Source organism: Dermacentor silvarum, chromosome 1 (assembly GCF_013339745.2).
Source record: "Dermacentor silvarum isolate Dsil-2018 chromosome 1, BIME_Dsil_1.4, whole genome shotgun sequence".
NCBI classification, from domain to species: Eukaryota; Metazoa; Arthropoda; class Arachnida; order Ixodida; family Ixodidae; genus Dermacentor; species Dermacentor silvarum.
Window position 1 is genome coordinate 192,626,418 of NC_051154.1, and position 27,976 is coordinate 192,654,393.

Below are 27,976 nucleotides of genomic sequence, written 5' to 3' on the forward strand. Positions count from 1 at the left end.
ACATGCGAAGAGGCGATGTGACCTCGATATCGGCACAGCGTGTGCGATGGTGATGCGGAAACATTTCAAAACTGTAGGACAGGCAGGTTAATACGCTGACTCTTGGTCCCTAGTGGCGGGAAAAAAAAAGAATCAGGGAAATGAGGGCGCTATCACGAAGGGACTGGGGAAGTCAGAACCGCTGTTCCAACGTGAACGCAGTTTCGTAATAAAGCAAGGAAAACTTCTATGCAGGAAAAACTGCTTAACAATAAGCAGAATTTTATAGTAATATTAAAGGAGGATTCGAAAAGAGAAACGCAAAGTCATTATGAATAATTATAAAACATGCACAGTCTGCAAACGAGGAAGAAAGAACGAAAGTCTCCCGTCTTTCTTTCCCGTCTATAATGATTTTCGAAAACGATGGCCTACCATTTCTCCATCTCACGGGAATGTTAAGAGCGCTGCCCTTCGTCAAAACTGCACACGTCTGCCTAGTTGCGAAACATTGCTAAGCGACAATTTTCAGACCGATTTCTTCAGTGACTACCGAATAAGTTTCCCAATGTTCGAGGCTGTCGCAGAGCTCAATGCATAACTGCCACGGCGAAGCGAACGTCTCGGGCGCATGGGCCGGGCGAGCGGTCCTCACCGACTTCCTTTCGCCCATTTCCAGCACGTGCTGAGAACGTGGGCGTTATTTGCGCGCCGCCCGACGCGGGGACAACCTCGAGAGACCGTTTCCAAGACAGATAACACAACGACGGCGGAGAGCGCCGCCAAGCCATCGGCGGCGGCGAGGCAACATTCGGCGCGCGCTGACACGCCCGGGTGAGGGGGCGACGAGATATTGCGCAAATGTCCTGTTGGACTCGGGAACGCGATTGCGCGTGCTAACGCTCCCTAAACGGACCCATTAAATTAAGCCGAGTGCCGTTGGCTGCTGCCGCTAAGCCGTGTTGACATATATTTGGGGCAAAATCATACAAGCATTCACGCAAGCGATAGGGAGCGTCGATCAACATCGACTCGCAAGTGTTCGACGCGGTGACCGATTCACGCGACAGTGTGTATATAGTCCAACGGAAATCGGGCTGCAACAGCAGCGAAATTCAATACCGGAGCCACGAATGACGCCAGGCTTTTTGTAGTTTCAAAATCGAAAGTGACGGTAATTGTTCTGTATAACAGTCGCTGTTGAAACGGAGGGTTGCGTTTAACTGAACCGATATCAGCTTTGGTCCGCTATCGCTGATGCCATGCAAAAGTGCGGCTACGCTTCCCACCTGTTGGCATGTTTTTGTAAAACCACTTCAACAATGGCTACAAACATGTCAGGCCAACAACGCTAACTGTGTTACTGCATTGCTAAGGAGCTTTTTAAAATAATAATAATAATAATAATAATAATAATAATAATAATAATAATAATAATAATAATAATAATAATAATAATAGATACTATTTTACTACACAGCCGTCGTCTTTTTCTCGCGCGAGATTTCGCTGCCTGTCGATATATAATTAGCGTAAAGCCGCTGAATCGGCTCATCCATACCTTACTCCAGTGCGCAGCAAATATCCTACTATTTTAGCTGAGAAAGAGTGCCCGCCCTCCCAAGGAAGTGCACTACCTTCCTTACCGCTAGGGGGCACTTCCACCCTTCCCCACCCTCGCTTATACAGCACCACCACTACCCTCTTAAGCCACAAGCGAGCACTTGTTTGAAATAAGGATTCATTCATTTAGAGCTCCATGTTTCGCTTTGGTAATTTTAGGGAGTTCACAGTTGCCTACCTTCTCGAGTTTATTTGGTAGTGCGTTTCGCGAGTGTTTTCTCTCGCTTTCATACCCCCTCATCTATTACACGTGGAATAGCCTGTCAAGCGTGTCCTTAGGCTAAACCTGCCAAGCTTTCTATGAACTCACTCTCTCCTCTCTCTCACTCGCGCGTGCGTTTTGTCACGTACTGGTCGATGTATGCGGTTTCCTTGTGATACATTCTCGAAATGAATAAGTTTTGTAGACAATGGGCAGGCTACGTGGTGCGAATTGCGTGGCGGTGAGTGTTCAAGAAGCTATTGTCCGAGGCTAGCGATCCGGGATGACGCAGTCCCAGCTTTCTGAGCACTTTAGCCACGAAGAACGCCGCGGGCAACGGCTAATCGTCAACGCTAAGGCGCATTTTCCTTTCGCGTACAGGTAAGCAAAAAATGCAAAGGTTGCTGAGCGCACACACTGTGGCACGCAGCGTGGTGCGCTAAAGACAATTTAAGCGCCCAAGAATGTGCGTCGCCCGCAGAAAGAGTTCTGTATCGCCCATTCACAGTAAAGCGCGTTTCTTCATTAGGCGCCTCCTAATATACGCCACAGTGCAGGTACCATAATGATATGCTTCTGCGTACGGGATTTTCAGTCACCTGAAACGCCCCATAGAAGGGTGCAATTCCTCCAGTTCTCCCCGTTACTTATTTTTATAAGTCGAACGTTAATCCTAGTTTCAAAGGAACTGTCCGTAACATGAATGCGAAAGGTACATTCTGCGAAATGCCGGCTTTGCTTTACGAAAGTATTTTTTTTTTCTGCAATAACCTTCGTATTAGCACCGATTTTTTAGACTGCGCAGTGAAACGGCTCCGGGTGCCCTATAGGGGACTTTCGCGCACCCAAAGCGCCACGCCCTGCTTGCGTTCTTTTGTGTACCTTTTTGGGCATTGTTTTGTAGACCCGGCGGCTTGCGTCCACAAACTTTGGGTGCGCAAAATCTAAATTCGCTAATTCTTCAGACATTTAATTGAAAATTGCATTTTTTTTCTAGTAAACAACTTAGAACTTCGACAACAATCCGTCCTTTGCATTTCTACCCCCCCCCCCTTTTTTTTTACCACAATTAACATGTAAGCTCGCATTCTAATAAAAACTATATATATCATTTTGGTATAGGTGAAACTTTTTTCGTGCGATAGGACACGTTGCGATAAAACGTCCTCAATCATTATTTTTCGCCCCTTATGCTCCTTCCCTCGAGCTGAGCAGCACAGGCCGACCTCACTGCCTTTCCGATGACAAATTCATTCCACCTCACTAAAGGGTTTCGTCTTCGCTGTCGTAGCACGCCCGCGGCATGGCAGCTACGATGGTGTTCCACCAACGCGGATCCCCATGGTACGCACTGATAATGTAGCGCACCGTCGTTCGCAAAGCGGCAGAGCAATACACTAACGAAACACAACCGCTCCCTTTACCCGACGCGACTCCGAAAACGCTACCGTGCCGCGAATTTCTCGAAGCGGAGGTGGTGCCGATTTCATAAACCATGGTTATGAAAGATTTTCTATACCGCAGGGGCACAAAAGTTACGAAAGCGTCGGTTTTGCCTTCGCAAGTCCCTGGACGACATCGCAAGCACACTGCGCTACTTTGAAAGAGAGACAGCGAAAATTAAACTTTTGTTCAGCTGAAACGCGGAAAATGATTTCTGATCGCACTTAGGTTTCAACTGTGTACGCAACGTGACGCGACAAAGAAGCCGAATGCGTTTGGCCGCTGCAGCTGTCGCACCCCGAAAGAAAATGGCCCAAAACACAACAAGACGACGAGCCGCTCTGCCCGTGGGTCGATCTTCACTCGTCTTATGTGCTGGCTGCTGCTATGATCCAAAACAAGACTTCCAGAACGTTAAACAACACGAAATGTCGCGGCACGCGCATCGCGTCAACCGATGATTAGCCTGTTTCCAATAGCGTTGAATCCCTAAGGGACCAGACACGTAGAGAAGGTAGGGCAGTGACGCGTTGGAAAGAGGTGCGCGAGTGTAATCCATGCTGGTCGCACGAGAAAGAGCCGCAGCCGAAGCAACAGCCACTCACTGAACGGAGAAGCGCGCGCGCGCGCGCGCCTCATTAAAAAAAGGAAAGACAAAAATCTTAGCCACGAAGAAAGGGACCAAGGAGGAGGCGACAGCACCCATAATTCATGGGCCCTAAGGGTTCGCCATCCTTCGGATCCGCTCCCTTCGAAAAAGCCGGCGCAAAAATGAGGGGAAAGCGGGGCGGAGGGAGAACGAAGGAACGGTCACAGAGCAGCTAGAGAGCGAGTTGCGCCGCCGACTGCGAGCACCGGAACATGGCGGCATCAGAGAAGGTGGGCGAGGGAGAACACGAGCGCCGGCGGAAAACCCGTTCGGACGACCTTGGAACGCCAAAAAAATAACACGCCACTCGCCAGGCTTCGCCGGTATTCACACACACACACACACGCACAGACACACGCGCGCGCACGAGCACCCGCACGGCGACGCAGCCCCAAAGCGGCATGCGCACTGGTGTGTGTGCGCGCGGGCAGATGCCAGTCTCTCTCATCCTTCTCTCTATTCGCCAGGATAGTCGGATGCGGGCCAGCCGATAAACACGCGGTCAAGAGCCGTTACAGCGAATGCTTCGACGGAGCAGCGCGCGCAATCCACGCTGCTCGAGACACCGCAATATTACCGGGAATAGCCCCGCACTACGCGAGAAGCGGCGACGAAACAGCGCGATTATGAAGTGCAAGTACGATAACGTGAATTTTTTTTTCGCACATTAAGTAACGACATTATCCAGCATATAAGTCGCACTGGCTCTGTACACACTCGCTCTGCTACGGCTGAAGTCAACGTGCGCCTCACTGTCACACTCGGGTAGAAACGGGAAGGCAAGGGGTTGCCAGAAATGTATGGACACAAATACAACTGATACGGACCGTATGACGCCACCGCAGCTATGTCGTATCATCCGAAATTCGCGCAATCCAAAAGCGTAATTGAACCGTAGAGTAGACAAAAGTAAATGCGACAAGTCCCTCTTATAGGCGGGCAAAGTTTAACCTCGTAAGAACTGTCGTCTATAGGACGAAGCAGGACAGTATTTTCAAATAACGAAGGACGTGCCGGGAAGACCTCCACGTAGGAGAACAGCAGCGAGAGCCGAGAGACCACCTTAGGCACGAAGCCACGCGAAGCAGGAAACGCCAGGTGACATCAGCGATGCAACGCCGCAGGAAATCACAAGGAAAGGAGGCCGAGGTTAAAAAAAAAGAAGAAGAAGAAGAAGAAGCAGAAGAAGAAGAAAGAATTACGTAGCAAACCGGCATTCGTGATAGAAGGCACCGAACACGAAAGTCCGTGGGAAGGGGCCGTGAATAAACAATGACCTCCCGTGGTAAGTTTCCCAGGCGGCTACACCACTCTCCTCTCTCAGATATATACCGAGTCTTCGAGCATTGGTGTCCCGCAAAACGCTAGGACGAATCACTCCCGTGCTGCGCCCTCGCACTGTCTCCACTCTCTTGCCTACGAGAATAAAAGCAGATAACAAAATAATCTGAAAAAACAACATCACCCCTCTCTTCTCCCTCTCTCGCGCGAGGAAAACAAAAGTGGGAATTTATTTCACTTCCAGCCGTTCATCGCGAAGCCGGTCGGCGTACGTGTCGCCCGTTTGGCGTGCGCAGCCAGGCGGAACCGGCACTCGTCCCGACGGCGGCGTATTGTCAGCGCGGCGGACGAGGAATTTCAATTACAATGACAATACCGAAACTCGCGGCAAGAGCGGCCAGCTCCCTCTTGCAAGAAGTTGTCGGATAGCTGTCACCGAATCAACGCCACAGCACGATAGCTGGCCAGATGCTCGTCGTGTTTCGAACACGCATTCATCGTAAAACACCCGCCCCGAATTCCAGAAGCTAGAAAGTGGTAACGTACGCCAATGGTAAAGACCACGGACAAATACCAAGGGCAAGGACTATACGCGAAATCGCGCCCCCAGATGTCATTTGCCATGTTTGACTTGCGTCCTGTAGCAAACATTCAGAGACCGTTAGAAATTGTGCGATACTACCGCAAGCTATAACATATCGGAGGTCTGCACACAATATTGCTGCACGAGACGAATTAACAAAAAAAAAAGAAAAAGAAAAAGAACAATTATATTCTAGGGTTTCACGTGCCAAAACCACAATATGACCACGAGGCACGTCGTAGTGGGGGACTCCGAATTCATTCTGACCATCTGGGGTTCTTTAACGTGCTCCCAATGCACAGTACACGGGCATCTTTGGCACTTAATTCACCTAATAGGCATAGGAATAGTTAATAGGAAAGCGCACGGGACACTTCAAGGCGTCAAACTAAACTGGGAAGATGAATTAGGCGCAATGGTTTATCTGGTATACTGACAACCGACCTACTCATTGGCAAACAATTCAGCGTGCAGCTGGTCACGTGGTTTAATAAGGGCGTAATTGTCCAGAGTTGACCTGGACGAACTCAGGTTAGGGTACTGCAGGTCTTTCACGACATAACTCTCGTCTGCTCAACCTCTTGTCCACGGTACCACCTGTTGCGCTTTTACCTCAGCGTAGACGAAACGAAGACCACGGGGCCGACAGGGGCGGCTCGTTTTCACAGTTACCGCATACGCTGACGACCACGCGATACCAGCACAGGACAACACGAATGCTCGGGCGAGAGCTGCGGAACTATACAGAGGTGAGACAGTACTCACCCGGAGGTCCTTGAAGAAGATGGTGCTGCGCGCCCAGTCGACCTGGGCGAAAAGGGACTGGTCGATGACCTTGCACATGAGTTCGAAGAGGTCAACTTCGCACTGGTTGTACGTCTGGTTCTGGAGCAGTCCAAAGAGCTGCGTCTGCCACTCCTTGTCGTCCAGCATGTTCTTCTGGAACTCGCGGACCAGCGCCGGCACCTTGGCGTCGTCGGGGACGACCAGAGGGCCCTGCTCGTACGCCGCTGGGAAGGGCTTCGGCGGAGAGGACGGGCCCTGCAATCCCCCCACACGGCACCAATGCGCTGTCATGCTCACGCTTGCAAAGCTTTACACGCGCGCACTCGCCGACCACTGCTATCGGTTTGGCCTCGAGCACACGGCGCGCTTTTGGGACGCATGCGCGCGCGCATATACAGCACGGAGTTTCCTACAACAATGGCTAGAGGGAATTCCGGCGCTGTCATCGTTCAGCCACTAACTTGTCTTACCTAGAGGCCTTATCAGCCACCACGGGAATGATGGGGAGTACACGGATTTGTCCGATCTTCGTGCTTGTGGATTCAGACGTTCTTGCGGCTTCGCTTATTACGCTTCATCTCCCTTCATGTGCAGAAGACTCTGCGAACACGCACAATCGCTACTCATTGCAACGGTTCGGATTGTCGAGGTTGGCCAAATCGAAACGCGCCAAGCGTCTCAAGGAAGGCACTGCTTTGCCCGCGATAAATTCGTAAGGGCGCTTTACGTCGCTTGTCGATGCGTGCGTCCGTGGCGTAATGGTTTCAATATCGGGATTCTCTGCTTGAGGTCCTGCGTTCGAATGCTGCCGTCGGACGATTATAATAATGTTTATTTAATTACATATGACGCAGTATTTCGTTGAAAATGACGAGTTTACAAAGTCACGAAGCCGTGTTTGAAGCCAGAAGGAAGAAGTTTAGACAAATCCACGTACACCCCATAATTCCCATGCTGGCTGACCTAGCGCCATTGTACGAAACTATATGGTATGCCGTGTCTTGCTTAAAACAGCCTCACTGCTTCGTTAAAGAACGAGTGCCCCTTCGCTGGGCATTCGCAAGGGCGACACGTAAGGTCCATTCGATTAGCCCAGCACTTCACGAACTTGTTCCCCCCAGTTGAGTGCCCGTTTTTGCTCGTGCGGAACAGGTGCGGCACCTTCTGCACGAACGCTGCACTACATATCTGACGACTGCAGTGAATGCTGCGAGATTCGCCATGCAAAAAAGCCTGCACCGAGTGAAACAAATGGCGACATGCAGATGCCGCCATGATGAACTTGGTGAAACGAATAGCGAAGCGCAGCACCTCGTGAACTAATTCAGGAATGTGCAGGCGAATCGAGTGGACCTGTAACCACGGCGCTTCTTTTCTTTTTTCGTATTTGGGCCGTTGCACAAAAAGAAAGAAATAAAGAAAAGGGAAGTAAATAAATGGGTAATTCTCCTTCAGACAGTTTTGTGCCAAGGCTCTGCACAGTTTGGCACCGCAGCGCGATTTTCACCCAGCCACGCGCAGCTTGGCAAAGCAGAAAGAAGCTTTCAACCGGTTAATGTCCCTTGCCTTTCGTCCCTCTTCTTTAGGCGAAATACTGACACACTTCCTCAACATAATGAGTACTGAATTGCAGTGAAGTACATTGCAGCTCATCTACGTGAGCCCAAAGTTAATCTCGATTAAAGTAATGTAACCACTGTGTAAAAGCAAGAAAACGCAGGGCTATGTATTACGTGGCACGAATGGAAATCATTTGTGCCTCACAATATTTTTGTTTGTTTGTTTGTTCGTTCCCACACTGCCCAAAATCAGGCAAATAAGCAGGAAAAAGTAAGCGATAAAAAGACCTCAATCAGTACGTTTCACTCACGCGATGTATCGAAATTCACTACTATTTGGCGTTACGTACAAAATAGCGCTCTGTTACACTGTCAAACTGAGGCCACAGTGACATGATTGCATGTAATGAAGGTAATCACTCGCCCTATTACTGACACGGTCCTGTGGCGTGAATAACATGAAGTTATGTATCGCATCGGGGCTTCAACATGCATGTGTGTGTGTGTGTGTGTGTGTGTGTGTGTGTGTGTGTGTGTGTGTGTGTGTGTGTGTGTGTGTGTGTGTGTGTGTGTGTGTGTGTGTGTGTGTGTGTGTGTGTGTGCGTGTGTGTGTAATTTGAGGCAGAAAAATACATCTATTATTGTTCGTTTAGGGAGAATTGCGGCAGAGGGTTACAAGGGCGATGGTTATATATATTTGTTTTCCCCTCTCAAGAATGATATCTTGTTCCGGTAAGACGGTGCGTAATGGTGTTCGAAAACGCTCCAGATTCTTATGTCGCCAGCAGGTGGACCCTTACCCTTAGTAACGGTAAGGGTACACTGTGCAATCGTTCAGTGAGCAAAACACGTTTGTGCGAAACCGCAAAAATAAAATACTGCTTCGGGTGTAAGTCTATGTACAGCGCACGCATGCTTCTGCTAATGTATCTCTAATTTGCCTTTACATATCTTCCTTAGAAGCATTCACCCTGCTCTGATGCGTGGTACACGCGAGGTAACATTGCTCCAGCCTGGCACGCCGCAACATGTTGTCCCGGAGCTTAAAGCTATCTTCCAAATGCGTGAATAGCCAACGGCTTAATGGCCGATTTCCAGCGCAGACGAGCAGGAGCACTGAAAGGCTAGTTGTTATAGCCAAATGCCGCGGTCAGACGCAGCCCAATCGTGTCCTGCGGACAGGCACTGCATTGGCAAAGCTGCAGAGAGTGTGCTCCTGGTCGCCCCCAGAGATCGCCTGACAAGATTTTTTTTTCCAATTTCACCCCAAAAACTGGCAACTAGCCCACCGATTTTGGCGGGGCACTATGACGGTGGCAATAAGCGGAAATAAAGCACACTAAAACGGATTTGTCTCTGTGTATTCGGCAGAACCAGACATATCTCTCTTTGATTTGTGGTGCACGGAAGCGCCTTTATCGGACACCCGAGGAAGGCGACCTGCCCTCCGAAAACATCCTGGCGCATTTGTGGCTATTATCGTCCGCGTCCCGAGGATGGCAGGGCCCTCAAATCGAGCCTGCAGCCAGGAGACGCGAAGAGCGCACCTGCGTCAGCCAGGCGGGCGTGGGCGGCGCCTGTGGCGGGGCCGTCTTGTCCGGCTGGGCAGCGGTGGGCGCCGTGGCGTAGTGGCCCTGCTGGGCTGCCGACGGCGGGCCCCCGGGCGGAGGACCTTGCTGTTGCTGCTGCTGCTGCTGCTGCTGCCCTTGGTGCTGCTGTTGTTGCTGCTGCTGTTGTTGTTGCGTAGGGTGCTGCTGTGGCACCAGCGCCATAGGCTGACCCACGAGTCCCGCAAGTGGCGAGGGCGAAGAGTCGGGCGAGCTCGTCGAAGAGCTCAGCTGGGGAATCTGAATCTCCTGCTTGATGGGCCCACCGGGCTCCGGGGAGTAGAGGCCCGGGGAAGAGACGGACGCCGACGGGGGCAGCGCGTAGTGGACTCCCGCGGCCGAGCCGACGGTCAGCGGTCCACCGGCACCCGATGCCTCCGAACCACCGGCAGAGCTGCACTGCGACATGGCGAGCTGCTTCTGGCGTAGCATCTGCAGCTTGCGGGCCCGGTCGCGCTTGTACATGGGGCCGAACTTGTTGCGGCCGCCCCTCATGCGGTCGGCTCGCACCGCTGCGCAGAGAGAAGAAGAAAAAGCACAACGTTAGTTCCTTGATGTCTAACGGCAAGAGGAAGCACTCGGCAAGGAAGGTACAAAATGACAAACAACCCTTTTTCAAGAAGAAGCGGGACCCTCCCCTCTATGGTGGCTTTCACGAGTGCACGCGTTTCTATAGTTACGCGTGCTGATGACATTTTTTTTTTTTTTTTTTTGCTTATAGAGGGTCATGTAGGGAGGGCGAGGGATGAGTTGGCTAGAGCAGCCGACGACGCTGATCATTTAAACAACGGAGACAGCGCTGGCAACAGTGCACGCGTACGCCGTCCGAGACATTAGCGGTGTTTACGTGAACGCAATAAATGGCGCATCGCATTGCATTTCTAGCGCATCGAATCCGTGTAAACGACGGTAATGCACTAAGAAGGCGAATCGCATTACTACGATAGGAGAGGGCAGTTAAAGAAGGCGTAAATTCTCACACGCGGTGCATGTAAACGCCGGCATATCGCACTGGTGGAGGGAGAGAAGAAAAGTGAGGCGGCTGCGGCCCTCCACTCATCAAAAGAATGCAAGCCACCGCCAAACAGGTATCGACTTGTGTCGGACGCCACATGTAAACGCTGTCACATACATTACCCCGATGCGCTAAGATATGCGATGTCACGTACCCAACTAAGCTGGTCGTGTTGCTTAAACGAGCTCTTGAATATAGACTAGGTACACCTTTTGTCAGAGTTTTAAAAAACGCGTGACCGGCTCTGCCACGTATTGTGGCTCCCAAGCAAGAGCAGTCGGAGTATAGCGCTCATCGGAGTTTCGGAGCGCCAGGCGTAGTATCACGAGCTCTGGAGCAACATCGAACTTCAACATCCCATCGTTGGGGAACTTACTTCGAACTATTGTGCCAATATGCTTCAAAGCTTTTGATAAATCCACTACCAATATGCTATTCGGGTGCACATGTCGCCCAATTCATTCAGGATACGCTCCTCCAGCAGTCCTGGCAGTGTATTAAAACCTACCTGTCCCGAGAAGATGAATAATTTCACTAGATGTGAATGTGTCAGCCTACCATATATATATATAAAAAAAAGAAAACAGTAAAGCAGCACCTCGGATAGCCTCTGATGAATCGGGTGTTCGGTGCAATGGTAGAAAAAAAAAGCGTTTGGAACTTTGCATCGTATATGGAATGAAAATTCGTTACGCAATAATGCTTTAAAATTTGTGGCGGTAAGTATGGAGCACCCGATCACCCGATTCAAGAAACAAAACGAAAATGCGAAAGAAAGGTCTAAAAGAGATAGAAACTAAAGCGGACACAGAGAAAAAGCAACTGCCAACGCCGACAAGCGCCGCAGCCGGCTGTTGCATGAAGGAGCGCCCAAACGCTGGTTTCTCACAAGAAAAATCTACGCGCTACGAGGCAAAGCTTCCTTTAAAAGGGGGGAGTCGGGGAGAGAGGAAATTTCCTCTCGAATGGAAAGCGAGGCCAACTGTGTCTTTCTTGCCTTTTATTTTCTTTTCGCGAAAGAGACTAACGCGCAGATCGGGACTGTTTTTTGATCACCGCCTCATGAAGTAACAACGGACAAATAAAGCGGCGCGTGGCCTCCCCGTACGCAAACCTTGCAGTTGGTGCCGCACAACAGCCAGCAGGCGCGTCGTCAAAGACGATTGTGGTGGCGGCAACGGCCGCTACGAACCACGCGACCCGCCGTCGTTGCTCGGTGCATGCGCCACCGCCGCCGTCGCATCTAATTCGGCGCGGCGCCAAATTGACACCACCGCGTGAGCGGCGCGGAGAGAAGGGCTGCCACATTCCGCAGCGTTCGTGCACAGTGCGCTTGCCCCCCGCACTCTCTCCGTTTCCTTCCGCCGCGCGCTTGGCCGCCCCCCTCCCCTCTCTGACAACCACTGCGCAAGCCTCAACATAGCAGCCAAGTTCGTGCACTGCAGCCAGCGACAGATAACGTCGCTCACATAGGGGAGCATTCGTTATATAGGTCACTTCGTTATAAGTGCTTTGTTTTAGTCACACGCATACGCTTGGCATGCAGAATACCAAAACATCGCCTGTCTGCATCGTTTTCGGACTACGGCGACGGATCTAGGTTTCTTCATGTAAAAAAAGTTGGCGACAGCCCCATTTTACGTATCACGAATTCGTCTTCACGAAGTTCTAACACTAATAAAAAAAATCATTTTCTTGACAATACCAAGACGCAACACTTTGTGCGTCTTTGTGTGTGCAGCCGGACTGCAGCTTCGATTAATAATAACCTTGGAACACTTGTCAGCGGCAACGTCAGTGAATGAGCAGCCTACACACTGTGTGTGGTGTCATTATATTGAAAATTACATAAGCGCGATGGCTAGTGCCTTTTGTCCAAACGTCCCCATTCCCAAAAAGCGACGTGTCTTGAGCTTACAACCTAGTGCCTTCATTTACAGTTCAGTTCAATAATGATGAACACTGCTCTCAGTACCATTTCGCCGAACAGTGGAGTCACCGCCCTTAAAGAAATCATACAACAGAGATCGAAAGTTATTTTACGTAAATGCGCCTAAGTTGCAGGGCACGCGTACACACACGCTTGCTGCACATGCTTTGGGGAAATTGATCGGCACGCAAAAGATGCCCGTCGTGACATGAATATACCCAGTGTATGACGCATGCCTAACACCCCCCCCCCCCCCCCCCTCGACCTAACCAAATGAACGGCAATTTTTTTCTCGCGTCCTACGAGAATCTAGGATAAAAAAAAAAGATAATGCGCTAATTTACACAAAGCGATTTTGTTATCCTACGCAGTAGAAGAGGGACAGAATGATGCGCATGAGCCATTATTCGTATAGCGTTTAGAAAATTAGTTCAATACCTTGCGTGTTCCAAAAACATTCTTTTTTAAAATAAAGCCAAAGTACAACAATTTGACCAGTCAACTTCGTTGCTACGTGCCATCCGCGGATGTCGTGTTCTGGCTTCTAGCCCTCCCCCCCCCCCCCCCCCCCCAAAAAAAAGTAAGCCCCCCCCCCCCCTTTTATATTTAACAACCGATTCCGTATGACCGGCGTTAACCTTGATCGAACACGGTTAGTTCACAACGTGCATCGCACCTAGGCGTTGAAGAGTTCCTTTCTTCCATTGGACGAAACAAAGAGAGAAGGCTGCCCCGTCGCCATCTTTTCTGCGCTGTTTCACTAGGGACCGCGCTAGCATAAGCTAACTGAAAAAAAAAAAAAAAAAAACATCGCCTCATCAATCCTGTTTTTTTTTTTTTTTTTTTACCTCAAACACTTAAAAGAAAAAAAAAATCTACAAACGTAACATGAATTACGTCACCGCAGATTACTTATACAACCGGGCGGACATCATTTGCAAAAAGAAACACCAAATCAGTCAAACGAATTGCATTATTTCATGACGAAGCGCTTTATCGCGCGTATAGTGTCACATTACGCCGCCCTACTACATCCCGCGCTTCACAGTGCAGCCTGCGTGATCAGGTAAATTGAACGAATAAGTTCACGCCAGTTATTTCGGTTTGCGCGGCCGTTTCGAAATATAGAAACATGAAACTAGATTTTTTTATGACGATTCCCTTCTACTTTTTCAATATAAACATTTGCTTACGTAAGGCCGGTATATAAGAATTTATTATAAGAAGTTAACGAATGTGTAAGAAGTTAATTAATGTAATTCAGTGCATTAATGTATGAATTGCTTTCTTCCTTTTTTTTTTGCAAAGGATGTCCGCATCGGCATTGTGTAGGCTTTTTTTTTTTTCAAAGTAAAAAAACTAAAACAAACACTTTACACTCTTGTTGACTGAAGCTGAACAAATAAATAAATAAATAAATAAATAAATAAATAAATAAATAAATAAATAAATAAATAAATAAATAAATAAACAATGAAGAAACCAGCAGACTCCCATTGATTTCTCTGGTGTTGAACTCATTTGCGGCGACAGAAGCCAGGGTTTCACAGCAGACCCCGTTATCGAAAACAATTGGGGAGTTTTACAATTGAGGACCCAAGCGGCTTGCGGCCCCAAGAAAATTGGGGGCCGCAAGTGCGCATGCGCAGAACCCAAGCCGTCTAGGGTCGCCCTCGTGGCACAGCTTGACTTGAAACTGCATACTTAAGTCTTATAGTACTAACAAAGTGATTACGTGTTCATTATATTTTACTGTATGCCCCCTTTTTGCTCAAAAATGCATTCTGTTCGTCTTCACTTGTACAGTACAAACTTCTCTTTTAGCTTGGGTCCACAATTCTATAACTACAGAATTCAATGCATAAAACAGCGTTTTATATTTAAAAAATGTAACTGGAACGCGAATGAATTCTATCGGACACTTTGAAAATTAATACATCGAAACCGGTGCAGCCCTGAGAATTCGTTCCAGGTGGCGATACGCCTTGCAATTTCACCGGCTATAATTCGTAGACTGAAATATTTACCGTAAAATAATTGACGAAAAAGTGCATTGGCGTAATTATGATAATTCTTCAAGTAATCTTTTTGGTTTCTCGTAGAAATAATGGCCGCCTCATCGAGTAATTTATAACAAGAGTTAGAATTGTGCTATCTGCCAAAGGCAATACTTAAAAATTTGGTACAGCAAAAAAAAAAAAAGAAAGAAAAGCAATCACTAGGTCGAATTTATTTTTATTTCATTTTTTCCCCTCACGCACCTCCGTCGGAATGCGGCACCGAATTGAATCTGCGACCTGGTGCTCAGCATAAGAACGTCACGGCCGCCGAGTGAACGTGTCTGAATCATTTAGGTACGCGAACACCATATCCCAAATACAACATAGTATATATACGCCCTGTAGCGCCGTTGAGACGTATCGGCACGGAAATAAACGGAACGGGGCGCAGACACCGCGGTGCACCAGAAGCATCGCAGGTGGAACGGGACAAGGACAGCCGCGACAATCGGTGTCGTGCAGCAGCCTGACGCAACCTCGCTCTCTTTAGCACAAAGTGCGCGCGAAGAGCGCAAGCGACGCGCAAGTCCTCATTTAGCTGTACGCAGACGCCACAGATGCGGCCTACAGAAATGTGATGCTAAAGAACCAGGATTTGTGCCTGAATGTAAGAGCTGCGATGCTAAAGGATGTAGGAAAGAAAATAAAAAAAAAAAACAAGAGGAAGAAAAACAAAACGCAGCTTTGGCCGCAAATCGCACGCAAGACAAAAACTTCAGATAAAACGAATGCTGCGCACGCACGCATGCATTAGACCTTCGTGCTGCCTCTCGCTTCAACGCGAACTAAGCGGCGAGAACACAGTGCACACGAAGCTATCAGCCCTCGGCGCACTCTGTACCCATCGCAGATGGCTTTCAAGACAGGGCCGCGCGTGGCCGCGCCATAGGCAACCTCCGCCGGAATATAACACCCGCCCCCCATGCAGTGCCTTGCGCGCTATGGAAGACTGTGCGCTACCTTCCCGCTTTCCTCCCTCGCGCGCGCGAGATTGAGCCACCATAGTCGGCACACTCTCGCACGCTTTCGCTCGCACAACAGCATACGGCGCTCGGCGACGATGTTATCGCATTTGGACTATATACGGAACATCACGGCGACGACGACGGCGGCGGCGGCGAAAATGCGCCTGGAGTGTCCATATCATTGCTACTGCAATAAAAATAGGTTGATGGCGATGATGGTGATAGATAGTCGCATTTGGCAACTGTAATTTTTTTTTTCTCTTCTCTCTGCCTCTCTTCCATGAAAAACCACCCAGCTATATCGCTGCTCCAGATTCGGGGTGAGCGAAAAACGGAAACAGATGAGCGTGCGCGTAACCACAAGACAGCCACTGTGTAGTCGGGTGAATCACCAACGAGTCACCTTCACACCCGACACCGCCCCTCTGCATCGCCCGGAAAGTGCCTATATAATAAAAGTCCACAGGACAAAGAAAAATAACGGTGCAACGCTACGTTCTAAATAACGAGGGAGGCTCCAATACGCGCACGCGTACTGAGTGCAAGTAATTAAGTCCCGCGCAAGTCCACACAAGAACGAGAAGCAGCGAGCACCATGCGGCAGTTCTCGTCGACGTTGTCGCAGCGCATGCCATAATCACGGTGCTCGGCGCAGGTGGCCTGTTGCTGAAAGCGCGCGCGTGCTAACGCCAGGCGAACTGCTCCGGGGAAAGCTTCCAGGGCAGGCACAATGGCCGCGGTGGGCGCTTTCCACACAGACACGTTGGAAGCCCCGGGTCGCTGGCGTCACTGGCGAACGCGGGGACGGATGGACAAGTGCCGGACGCGCTCGGACGGCCCCCAGACCTTGACCGACTCGGTGTGTGCAGCAGCAGCGGCGGCGCGGTGGCAGCCTTGCGCTATAGCGCCGCCGCGCGCATGAAATGGACCAGGGCGCACGCGGGCGCTATTCACGCGCCGCACACACAAGGGCCACGCGCTGTGTCCACACACAAAAGGCGCGCTTCGATACACAACACGCAACGAAAGCGGGGAGGGAGGAAAGGGGGGTGCACAGTGGCGGCGTACAATGCGCCCCGGCCCAGCTCTCTCACCGGGACCCCCCCGGGGGCGCAGCGTGGACCGGCAATGCAGCCATTGTCTCGCAATTAAAACAGCCCGCGGTGCCGCTGCTGCTACCGCTGGCGGCGATTACGCAGATACACCAGCCACCAGCTCGCCCCACGACGTCTACGTGCTGGGCGGGTCTCGCGAAGCGCGCGCGCACAGCCTTGCGTCAGCTTCCTCCGAGAAGCTCGGCTATACGATGCGGTCCTCAAACTTTGGGCAGTTACGGACACCGCCCACCTGCTCACAGCTCATTCAGGAAGCCTCCCCCCTCATTGAGTACCTTTATTATTATTTTTTTATTTGCGCAAGAACATGCCGTGGCGACTAAAACGTGACGCGTTCGAAGCTGACGATCGGATTGCGCTATTGCACAGAAATGCGCTATACTGTCGAGAAAGAAACGGAGCAGCTATTTCTCGCTGTGCTGCGCATAACAGAACTCGCGCTATATAACAGAAGCAGCATGCGCATCGCCTGGCCGTTTGATATTCTTCTCATTCGCGCATTTTTCGGCTCGCACGCGCGGCGAGATGCAAATAGTACACTACGAACCATGACAGCGCGACGCATGCCAGGCGTAATGCCAGGCGATTTCTGAGAAAAGCACCGTGGGAGCGCTTATGAAACAAGCTGCCGCCGGTCGTCACGCCCCACCGTGCTTGCGAGAGCCAAGCTTCAAGACGCAACTCGCATATCGCTGGGCTGCAGCACTTCGCTAAACCGAGGTATCTACAGTAAATACACGCAACGGGATATACGCGTGTGACATGTGGTGCGCATCACGCGCTGGCCAAGTGATTACTATCATGAGTACAATCAATTTAGAGGATCTGCGCAGTATATTTAGAAGGTATACCGATGGTTTCTAACTTTCGACAAGTACGACCTGGAACAAAATAAAAGCTGCTAGCCAATTTTTTTTTTTTTTTTTTTTTTTTTTGAAGCAGCCATCCTCAAGAAAGGCCAGGTAATCGAAACGTTAACTTATGTAGTATATACAGACGTCCACATTTCAGTCTAGAGCGTTCGAGCGCATGCGCTGCAGAGCAAAGAAAAAAGTAATAACAACAGCTGCGACTCTCAAAGTACCGGGCTGAATACTCACGTGCCTTCGGCTGTTCGCATCCATTGCCTCTCCAACCGGCCAAGAATACAAGGATATCGATTTCTTTGCATCACAGCGAACCGATTCAGCGCTGTGTGGACGACTGCACCTATAGCATTTGTCGGTCCTTAAACAGCTACTCTAAAGCACAACTTATCTCTCTCTCTCTCTAAGGTCGCGAAAGCGATATATTCAGTTAGGCTTGCTTGGCAGATTACACTTCTGGAAGTGCAAATCGGTAAGTATAGCGTGATCAGAAGCTTGGTAAAACACAGAAAAGGCGCGCAAACTGAGGACAAGCTCAGAACAAGAACACGTCAATGAAGAAGGATCACTTTTAAGTGCGAAAGGAAGCTCGGCCTCAGCTTATCAACGCTTGGGAACTCTTGTTGCAGAAACACAGTTCTAATTGTATAACAAATAAACGCTGAAAAGATACGTCATACTGACGTTATCGGCAACGCAGCCGGCCACGGAACTGCAAAAGTAAAATAAGCAAAATTAAAATTCAGGCTTTAATTTAATCTGTTTAGAAGTACAATCAACGTTTTCCGCCGAGAATGGCATATGAAATTCTGAAAAAAAAAAAAAAACATACTTTGCCAGTCTGAATTGATTTAGCGCTTCTCCTTATAGTGTACCTTTAAGGAAAGTCCGTATACATTAACGCAGCTTCGGAAAACAGCATCACCAATACGACTCATTCATGTCCAGTTGTTCTGGGTGCTTAGATAATGAGGCTGTTCAACAGTAGCAGCATTGCATGTTCCAATGACACCCACTCGTGACAGTGTATATACAAAGTAGCTGGCGCAGTGAACTGTGACACGGATCACCGACACACACACGGCGGCGCGTCGGAATCCCGCGCCGTTGCACGTGATCGAGGGAGCCGTGCAGCGATGCTCCCTCCCTCCCAAAGAGAAGCTCTCGAAAAGCTCTGCGGTCGCCATCCGAGCCTCCTCTCCCAACAAGACACCGCCGCGTCGCGATGCACGGACACTTCTTCCCTCGGCGCGTGCCTGTACATGCGCCACGTAGCGCCGGCTCGAACGCTGCCAAAACGAGACAACCACTGTTACGGCTGTTGCTACAGCACAACCCGCCCTCCCTTCCATTCTCGTGCCCGTCGGCGCAACGCCATGGTAATAAGGGCCCCGTTGCGACACGCGCAGTTGCATCGGGGCGGCGGGAGGGCAGCAGCCGCGCGCAGCCCGCATTCGCCGCACGGAAAGTGACGTAACTGAACGGTTCAAAGACACTGCACACACGCACGCCGCCGACGCACACTGCCAAACCGCGACGCACTTTCCTCACCGCGAGGGGCGATCCGCTCGGCGCATCACTCGCGGTCCGTCAGCCCTTCCCTCTCAGCATGAACCTGTTGCGTTTAAGGAATAAAGTTGGCGCTTCATCTAATAACGTCGCCGGTGAGTGAACCCGAAAAAGGTGTTATCGGGCCGCCGAAGGGAAGGCGAGCACGAGTGACGTGCTCGCGCAAAAATTACTCTCACGTACAAGTTGCTCGCCTTTCGCTATAGGCCTAAAACGGTACACCTATGAGGATTGCGCGATGCTGTCAACGTTGTGACCACAGTCCTTCACGACGCTGGATGAACGGTTGCCTGGGGACACATGGGACGGCATCGCCACACTGAAGCGTTCGCGATATATAGCGAGACCCGCAAAATACCTAACGCTACAAATACAGGCGAGAACGGTGCACGGAACCTGCCGCTCTATGAACAAGACGTCGCCCGCTCGTTACGTCGGCTATTTACGCCGGAGTATGAACAAAAATGATCACGTATGAAGTGTAGAAGATGTACGCAAAAAGGTTCACCGCGAAATTACGCTTCAGTGGGTCCCTATATAGCTTTTTGATGGCATTCAGGGCTGCACAGCCGGTTATTTAGCACGTGCGGTTCACTCTGAAAATAAGACGTCTGATCCGAGTTTTACAAAGCGATGCATGCATCAACTGTTTGCGTTAAGTGTCTGTACGAATATTTTGACGGTGGTCAAGACCCCGCCACATTTCCCCTTCGTCCGAAAAAGTCATTTTAACATTCCCCCAACAGTCGCACCTTCTCTGCCAAAACGGAAATACATATACTACGCCTAACCGCTGCACACACGGCGTTTTCAACACAGAATACGCCGAGCCAAGAGCGCGGCATGCTCTTGTACCTATCGAGATAAATATCGAACACATTTCGTTGCGATGCACTAATCATGCTTCTCACAGAAAGAAGAAAAAGAAATGCGCGCTCTCAACAGCAGGCAACTACTGGTGACCAGAAAGAAAGAAAGAAAGAAAGAAAGAAAGAAAGAAAGAAAGAAAGAAAGAAAGAAAGAAAGAAAGAAAGAAGAAAGAAGAAAGAAAGAAAGAAAGGCCATTACCAACAAAGGAGCCGCAGATGCGCGCAATAAGCATCCTATAGAAGTCTCAATATTTGCGCATTCGTTATAATATAGATATGTACGTCTGCAATAACTGTTCCTTACCTGCATATTTCTGTGATGCAGTGTAATGCTTCTGAGAAGGGCGCGTGAAATGTACATTCGTATGAAATGTATGAACTCCAACGTCCGCAACCGCTTCTCAATTCTTATTCATATTTTCTTTATTTATTTTTAATAGAAATCGTCAGAACATGCTAGGTCTGCAAACTATGTGTCAAAAGAAATGTTGCGTTTCACTTTTTTTTTTTTTTTTGTTACAACTACATACTTAGTAGGCAGCATCAATCACGCTAACGTAAGTTACACATGCTAACGCATGCACGCATATGGTGGCTAAATTACTTTATTTTACCCAGGTTCTTAACGCTTGAAGCACCAAAAAATGCTGAACGTTTTATATGCACACCATACGAAGAGCGTTCTTCTACACATAATGGTGTTCCGTCACTCTCGAAACCTTTCCTCGCATCAGTGACAGTGTTAAGAGCACGTTTCAAGGACAACGAAAGTATTTTCTTCGATGCATGAAGCAACGGTATGCTTTCGTGAATTATTGAAACGTTTCTTACGGAATAAATCAGACTAATGCCGGAAAACGATTTCTTTTTTTTTTAATATTTTTTAAAGAACACTTTTCAGTGCCACCACATTTATTGCTTTGCGGTGTTCTTTATTATGTTTCTTTCTGCGCCACGCTAAATGTTCTACGTAGCTTTAACGTTGTAACATCAAAGCAAATCACCCATCACAATGCTTTGCTTCTATTGCATGAACCAGTCACCGCACTGGTGTTCGTCACGGCGAACCTAAGTTGCGTTTCTGGTCACAGCTGAAACATTTGCCGTGATTGAACTGTAAAAGAGGAGTAACTATATATAACGCAACATTTTTAGACAAATACGTATAAACTGCACGCTGATATGCAGGGCTCCGGCGGTGTGGTCTCAGCTACCCTGCACCATACCATTCTTTCCTCCCCTTCTTTCTATCTTCCATTTCTATGTTTCTGATCTCCTCCTTTCTGAAGAGTAGGCAGGCGTTGTGCCCCTTCCGGTGGCAGTTGTCAGCCTGCTATGTTTTCAAATCAATAATAATAATAATAATAATAATAATAATAATAATAATAATAGTAATAATAATAATAATAATAATAATAATAATAATAATAATAATACGTACCATTGCTTGACAGAGTGCAGAGATGCGGTTATTGTTATGGGATATGCGTGTATATGCTGATTTCGTTAGTGTCGCTGTCACGTATAGTCTTTGGCAAAGGGTGCTGTTGCTACTGACACGCACACAACTCTCGGTCTACAAGGTTATTTTACGTGGAATCGCATCGTGTCTGCATAGTGTGAATGCACGCAACGCAAAAGAAATTACCGCCAGAGAGGATGCCTCCGTTAGACGCACGCCGCTTCTCTTGATGAATGTTATGTGGATAATTCGGATAATGATTTGCTTATTTCTCCGTCAGCTGGTTCTAGAGAAACCAAGAAAAAAAAAAAACGAGTCGGCCCCGACGACCTGCTTTTGCGATTCACTTATGGTTTACGTTGTTTGTCACCGACTCAATATTTGTACTAGTATTTGAAAAACGTGAAAAGCAAGAGCAATTACAATGCGAACACAATTTATGTTTTCAACCTGCAGGAATTTTTAACAAAATGTGTTAGCGGATATCTCGCACTGTGGGAATCAACGTTATGCGAATAATTTTGCAGGTAGCTTGGCTATCAAGCAACCTGAGCTTTTGCAAAAGGTTGCTATATAGACGTACCAATGTGTTTGTGCAAGGCGAAGCAAATGTGTGTGCGCATGTGACGACAGCAGGAAGGCGACGACGACGGTTACAGCGTTGCGCCGAACAGGGCACAACGTTAATCTCGCGTGACGTGTACGAGATAAACCGTTCACAACAAGCTGGGCCGAAATGCAAACACCCTAAACAAGGCGCACGCAGCACGCGTGTGAGACGTCGACGCAGCGATGTCACGCTGACTAAGGCGATGGCAGGTGTATGGCCACACATATATCTAAATATATGCACTTAAATCACTTTGGAATATTTACGAATATTAAAGAAGCCTATGAATTGTCACGCGCTATTGTATTACATTAAAAAGGCTATGAGCCGACACGCATGCTTTATATCGGGATTTATTGTTTCATTACGCGTAAGATTCGCACTGACTCGGACTACTTCGTCGGTCGGGATTCGACCGTACTAACGCGGATCACCGTACGAATGACCTCGATGATCTAGCCCAGTAATAATTCGCATTAATAGAGAGCCTGGTAATAGCGGTGACAGAGGCAAATGAAATCTCGCGAGGCGATGCGGCTAGAAAGCGAGCCATATATATATATCCTCGCCGCACCAGAGGTTCTCGCTGGGTTTCAGTAATTCCCCGCGTTCGCGTTGTTGTATAGCTATTTGTGCCCTGCGTACAGTGCGCGTCCCGCGAAGGCGACTGCCGTGACGTCGTGGCTGCTGGCGGGGAAACTGGTTCATATACGAGAAGGGCGCGCGGCTTTTCGTTTGAATTTTCAGCTGCTCTCGCGGTGAGCATCGACGTGTAATACTTTGCAGGCACGATTGTCGCATCGCACAGACACACACGTTTATTAAATGAAAAAAAAAAAAAAGTGCTGGAGCAGCACTTACTGCAACAAATACAGGACAGACTATACAAAGTGCACACTATACCACTTCGAAATATACGGAAAAAAGTCGAGTGCCTTTTCTTCTAAAAAATCCTCACGGTGGACGCGTCCCTCGCGCCTAAAGTTTCCGGGCGCGGGCTGGTACCAAAGAAAAAAGCACTGTGTACACGTATAGGACACACTATAGTGCCCAGTGACTGTTTTCCCACCAACGCTTGTGAACAGCGGCGCAGCACAGCTTTACGCACTATTGTGCCATGATGGGCAATGTTCACGCAGACTTCCGCTTTCCAGTTCAGCGCAGAACAACTCTACAAAGCCACTCCCGATACCTTTACATATAGGAGCTCTTGCGCGTCGGCCATCTTTGTGCAGCACAATCGCGACATTGAAGCCGCATTAAGAAGGTCGCGTTGCATAACCACTCTTACTTTGCCAAGCAGTGAAAATGTTAAAGGAAAATTAATCAAATTCTGGGGTTTTACGTGCCAGCACCACTATACGTATTACGAGGCACGCCCGTAGTGCAGGACTACGGATTAATTTCGACCACCTGGTAATGCGGCCGCCGGGGCCGGGATCGAACTCGCGACCTCGAGCTAAGCAGCACAACGCCATCGGGCTAGCGCGGCGGGTAGTATAAGCGTTTAAATGCCGCCTTCACTTCCCCGGCTAAAGGAGAACCCGTGCACTGAATTGGCGCGGGTTAGCTCTCGGTGGTATATAGTTTAGCTCTCGTTTTACTCTCTATAGCGGGCTGCCGTGTTCTCTTTCCTCTTACACGTGGCACTTTATGGAGCAATTATGCAGCTATTACTAAACGCATTAGTGGGGAATATATTATTTTTTCTTTCTTTCTTTTACCAGCCCGATGACGTCATATCAGATACCATCGTTAGACAAAAATATAGTCTATATATCTCGTTCGCGTTCACCGTGCCCAATCATTATGAATGTATAAGCCTGTAAGCAACCGCTCTTAGAACTGCTGCTCAATTATTAATGATAAGTATTACACGCGGTTATCGATTTCTTTCTGTATAGACAAGAGCGACTGGAAACAAACACGCGCGCTGTAAGCAAAATACTGACGCTAAAAATCCGGTGTACGTTATCCGGCCGGCAAAAGGCGTCGAGCGTTAAAAGTGCGACTATGAGCACCGCGTTATACCAAGTTATAATAATGGGGAGCCTGCGAAGCAAACGCGCAGCACAGGAGAAAAATAGTTACGTGCAGCGCTGGCGTCACAAGTATGGTGCGAAATAAGGTGGTTCCTTTCGCACGGCGCCATGCAGCTTTCACCGCCGCATGCAGACGTAGAAACTTAACCGACCTAGAAAGTGTAGCAGGTATAAGGCGACGTTAGGAACAAGGTTTACGGTATACTGCTTTCAAAAAAAAAAAAAAAAGAAAACCGCACACAGAAGTAGTTTTCTATTCGAATGAGATATACGCAATGTTACTTTTACTTTATAATCACTGATAATTACGTTTCCAAGCAAATTCAGGGCTCCGACACACGTTGCGCAGCATTTCCATTTGATATCGATCACGTCGTCGCATACCGGCCTTCAACGCCGCGAGAAAACCGTTACGGAACGTCCCGTTAACAGGTTCGCTGTAAAACCGCAAAAGCTGTGGGAAATCGCAAGTGCTGTGCATGTAACACGCAGCTGCGAATGATGAAAGCGATCCGACAGGTTGCACGAAAGTCCGAATGAATGAGGTCGCAATGCCGCAGGTGAGTTATTGAGGCTGCCATGCAAGACACAGAGCTGTCACTACTGTACAGTGCCAGCTGCTCCTGCAGGAGCAGCTGGCACTGCACAGTAGTGACAGCTCTGTGTCTTGCAATACACGGTAACCCTTGGGAGAAGGCCAAACGTGGTCCGCAAATCACGACTGACTCGAAACAGTGTACCCCGAATTACGGGAAGAAACACCAGAACTGGCTGAACAATTTGTCGTGTAGACACGGGCCGCTTACAGTTATCCAATTCAATGAGCTACACTTCCAATCAATGAGCTCTACTTCGCTATACAATCGAGAGGGCCCTGCTTCAGTAACGCAGCGCCAGTAAAGTGTCGACACAGCTCGAAGTCCGTGCTCGACGTCTGTGATCATAGAAAGATGTAAAAACACTTGGAAACCTCTGGAGTCGCAATTGACGCGTCATATGTTAGACGACAGAGAAACAGCATATTTCAACAGCGCGTGATGTCAGTTGTGTAAGACCACGCACACGCGAACCTCGTCCGATACAATTAGTCGAATTCCAACCGCAATGTTGCGTTACGCTAATTGTTACGGTACGAGGCGACCTCGCGGCTTTCTTGGTTCGCAAGGAAGCACTAAAATCAGGTTCAGGATTCAGTTCGCGGAGCCGGCCAGCGACGTATACAGCTAGCGGTATTTACCGCGGCACTCCAGCGGCGTCGACTCAAATTATGGCAACCGTTACTTCACACGCGCCTGTCCAAATCATCGATTCGGTATTCGTTACTTTCTCTTTCTCTCGGTGTTCATAAGCATTATAAACGAAAGCCTCACAAGCGGCAATACTGAGGCGGAGGCTGGAAGAGGTTCGCTGCACACGTTTGTTGTACCGCGCTTTTCGTGACGGGCAAAATAACGGAGGCTACTATTGATAGCAGCGACAGTACAGTGACGCGTCTACTAGTAGCATCAAATATATTTTGTCCGTGCCAGCCAGCGGACGAACCAGTAATAATGCATTAAATTGCCGCAGTTAACCTAACGAACACCAATAAAAACGCTGCAGGCTCGCAAAACGTGTGTATTGTAGTTACGAATAAATAGCGGGTAGGACAAAGAGAGAGCGAGAGGGAAAAGGAGCCTAATGGCTGTAAACAAAAAAGAGCGGTTAACAAGGCGCATCATGACCGCATGGCCACACTACGTCTGGCGTTCTTGGAAAGTTCAAGCTCACGCCGCAACAATGCAGACCTATCGGAAACACTCTTTCGCGAAGCGCTGTTTCAAGCAAAAAAGTAAAACGAGATATTAATATTTTTCTAAAATCTCTGTAGAAGTTCAGCAGCGTTTATATCGATCTGATGAGTCTGCCCCATTCGCGCTAACGTCAACTTTGTGAGCTTAAAATACGCCAGTGACTCGAAAAAAAAAATGAAAGCGGCTGCGCCGCGAGCGCCGTTCATTTTTCCTCCGTGTGAACGCGGCGCAAGACAATAACAACAGCCCGTGTGTGTGTGTGACGGAGGGAGATGCGGCGCGCGTCGTTCCTGTGCCCCCCCACCTCCCATCGAGTCGGCCGCGTAGTCATGGTTCGCTAGGCGCTGCTGTACAGGTACACGTCCGCTTCCCTTTCCCGTCATCGTGGCCGTGCATGGCGAACGCCGTGCGTTGGCGCGCCGCAGCCCCTCTCATTTCACCTGGCGCTCCCACACGTGGAACGCCCACGGGCGGGAACCCAGGCGCGCGCGCAAGAATGTCGAGCCTCTCCGTCGAACGGCCGAAAAGGCGCGCCACCACCTCGTACGCGCCGACAACTGCGGACCCACGTTGACGAGAGCTCCATTAATGTCGGGCCATTAATGCGGAAGAAAAAAAAATTATTTTACGTGCCAAAACCACAATCCGATTATGAGGAACGCCGTTGTGGGGAACTAGGGACTACCTGCGGGTTTCTTTAGCGTGCACCCAATGCCAGGTAAACGAGCGTTTCTGCGTTCCGCCACCATCATAACGGGGCTGTCGGGGTCGCGTGTTCAGCTGCGCAACGCCGTTAGCCACGGAGGCGGGTCGCGGAAGCTTTCTATCTGTCCCACCAAAGGTATGATGTCACCGGCAATGTACGCAATCCGTACGGGTACATACAGCGTTCGAGGATCAGGTTATTTAAGGTCACGTTCAGACCACGTTTCTTTAGTGTCAGCATGCGCGTTGGTCAATGAGGGTGCGCGATAACCGCGTTCGTTACAAGGTCTTGCATACTGCAGTGAGCGCCGGCAACAATATAAAGAAAAAGGTTCGTTTCAGCAGCCCACCAGTTCCGCAGTGGCAGCGTCCAAGAATAGATAGTCAATGTGGCCCCCACAGGGCAGCTAGCAACAACCAACGATTTTTCATGTCCTAAATAAAAAACATCGCGGCGTACGAGAGGTGTCACAGCGGGCTCCAAATGTTGTCCACACCTGCGGTTACTTATAAAGTGTACCGAAATCACGGCGCACGAACGTTTCTGCAATCGATCGGCCCTCAACGCAATGAAGCTGGACGTGGGAGGGAATCCAGAACGCGGTATTCGCTCAGCCACAGCGGCGGGTATCGTCGACGCATATTCAGCGTGCACGAAAGGACGAACATGGCCACGGCCTCGCAGATGCTGTTTCATAGGAGGCCTCACGGGACACGCGTTGGAATCTGCGTGCAGCCCCAGCGATGAGTCGATCGAGAAACGGCGGGCGGTGATTGTTGGCCCTATGAAATCGCGCTACCCGTCACTAAAGTCGCTCCATCAGCTCACGCGGCGGTAGTGCTATGAAGGGGTTCTACCCGTCACCGTTGCCGCGTAGCCGCAAAATACACGAGGTCACAGGGGCACATCTTAGGTGTAAATGCGCTGGCCTCGTATAGATTGCCTTTGATATTACCGTGCGGAGTCACGGCACCACTAGTACAGGAAGGCTTCATAATTTTTTTTTTCACAACGCCACAAGCACAAGGTCGGGAAACCGAAACGCTTACTTTATGTATATATATATATATATATATATATATATATAAGCTGTGAACACGAGTCTGCGGTGTGCGGTGTTCACACGTGCTCAATGAAGGACCAAGGAAAGTAAGCGCCGGCGACGATGACGGCGCGCTGATCGGCCAAATTCCCGAGCTTGTTCGCGCACCGCGACAGCACTTGACCAGCGATGGACGCGTCGAGCGCAGAAAACCCGATGC

The 27,976-nt window shown here is 49.3% G+C and overlaps 1 protein-coding gene across 2 annotated transcripts in view; it reads right to left on the reverse strand.

The window, feature by feature from the left end:
- The window catches only part of LOC119436573 (nuclear hormone receptor FTZ-F1), a 271,887-nt gene that overhangs the window by 52,389 nt on the left and 191,522 nt on the right, over positions 1–27,976 (reverse strand). For both annotated transcript variants that reach the window (XM_049658741.1, XM_037703454.2), the window contains 2 exons: positions 9,653–10,224; positions 6,526–6,801 (listed from right to left, as the gene is read on the reverse strand). In XM_049658741.1, coding sequence (XP_049514698.1) covers positions 6,526–6,801; positions 9,653–10,224 — 848 coding nt within the window. The remainder of the gene's footprint in view (positions 1–6,525; positions 6,802–9,652; positions 10,225–27,976) is intronic.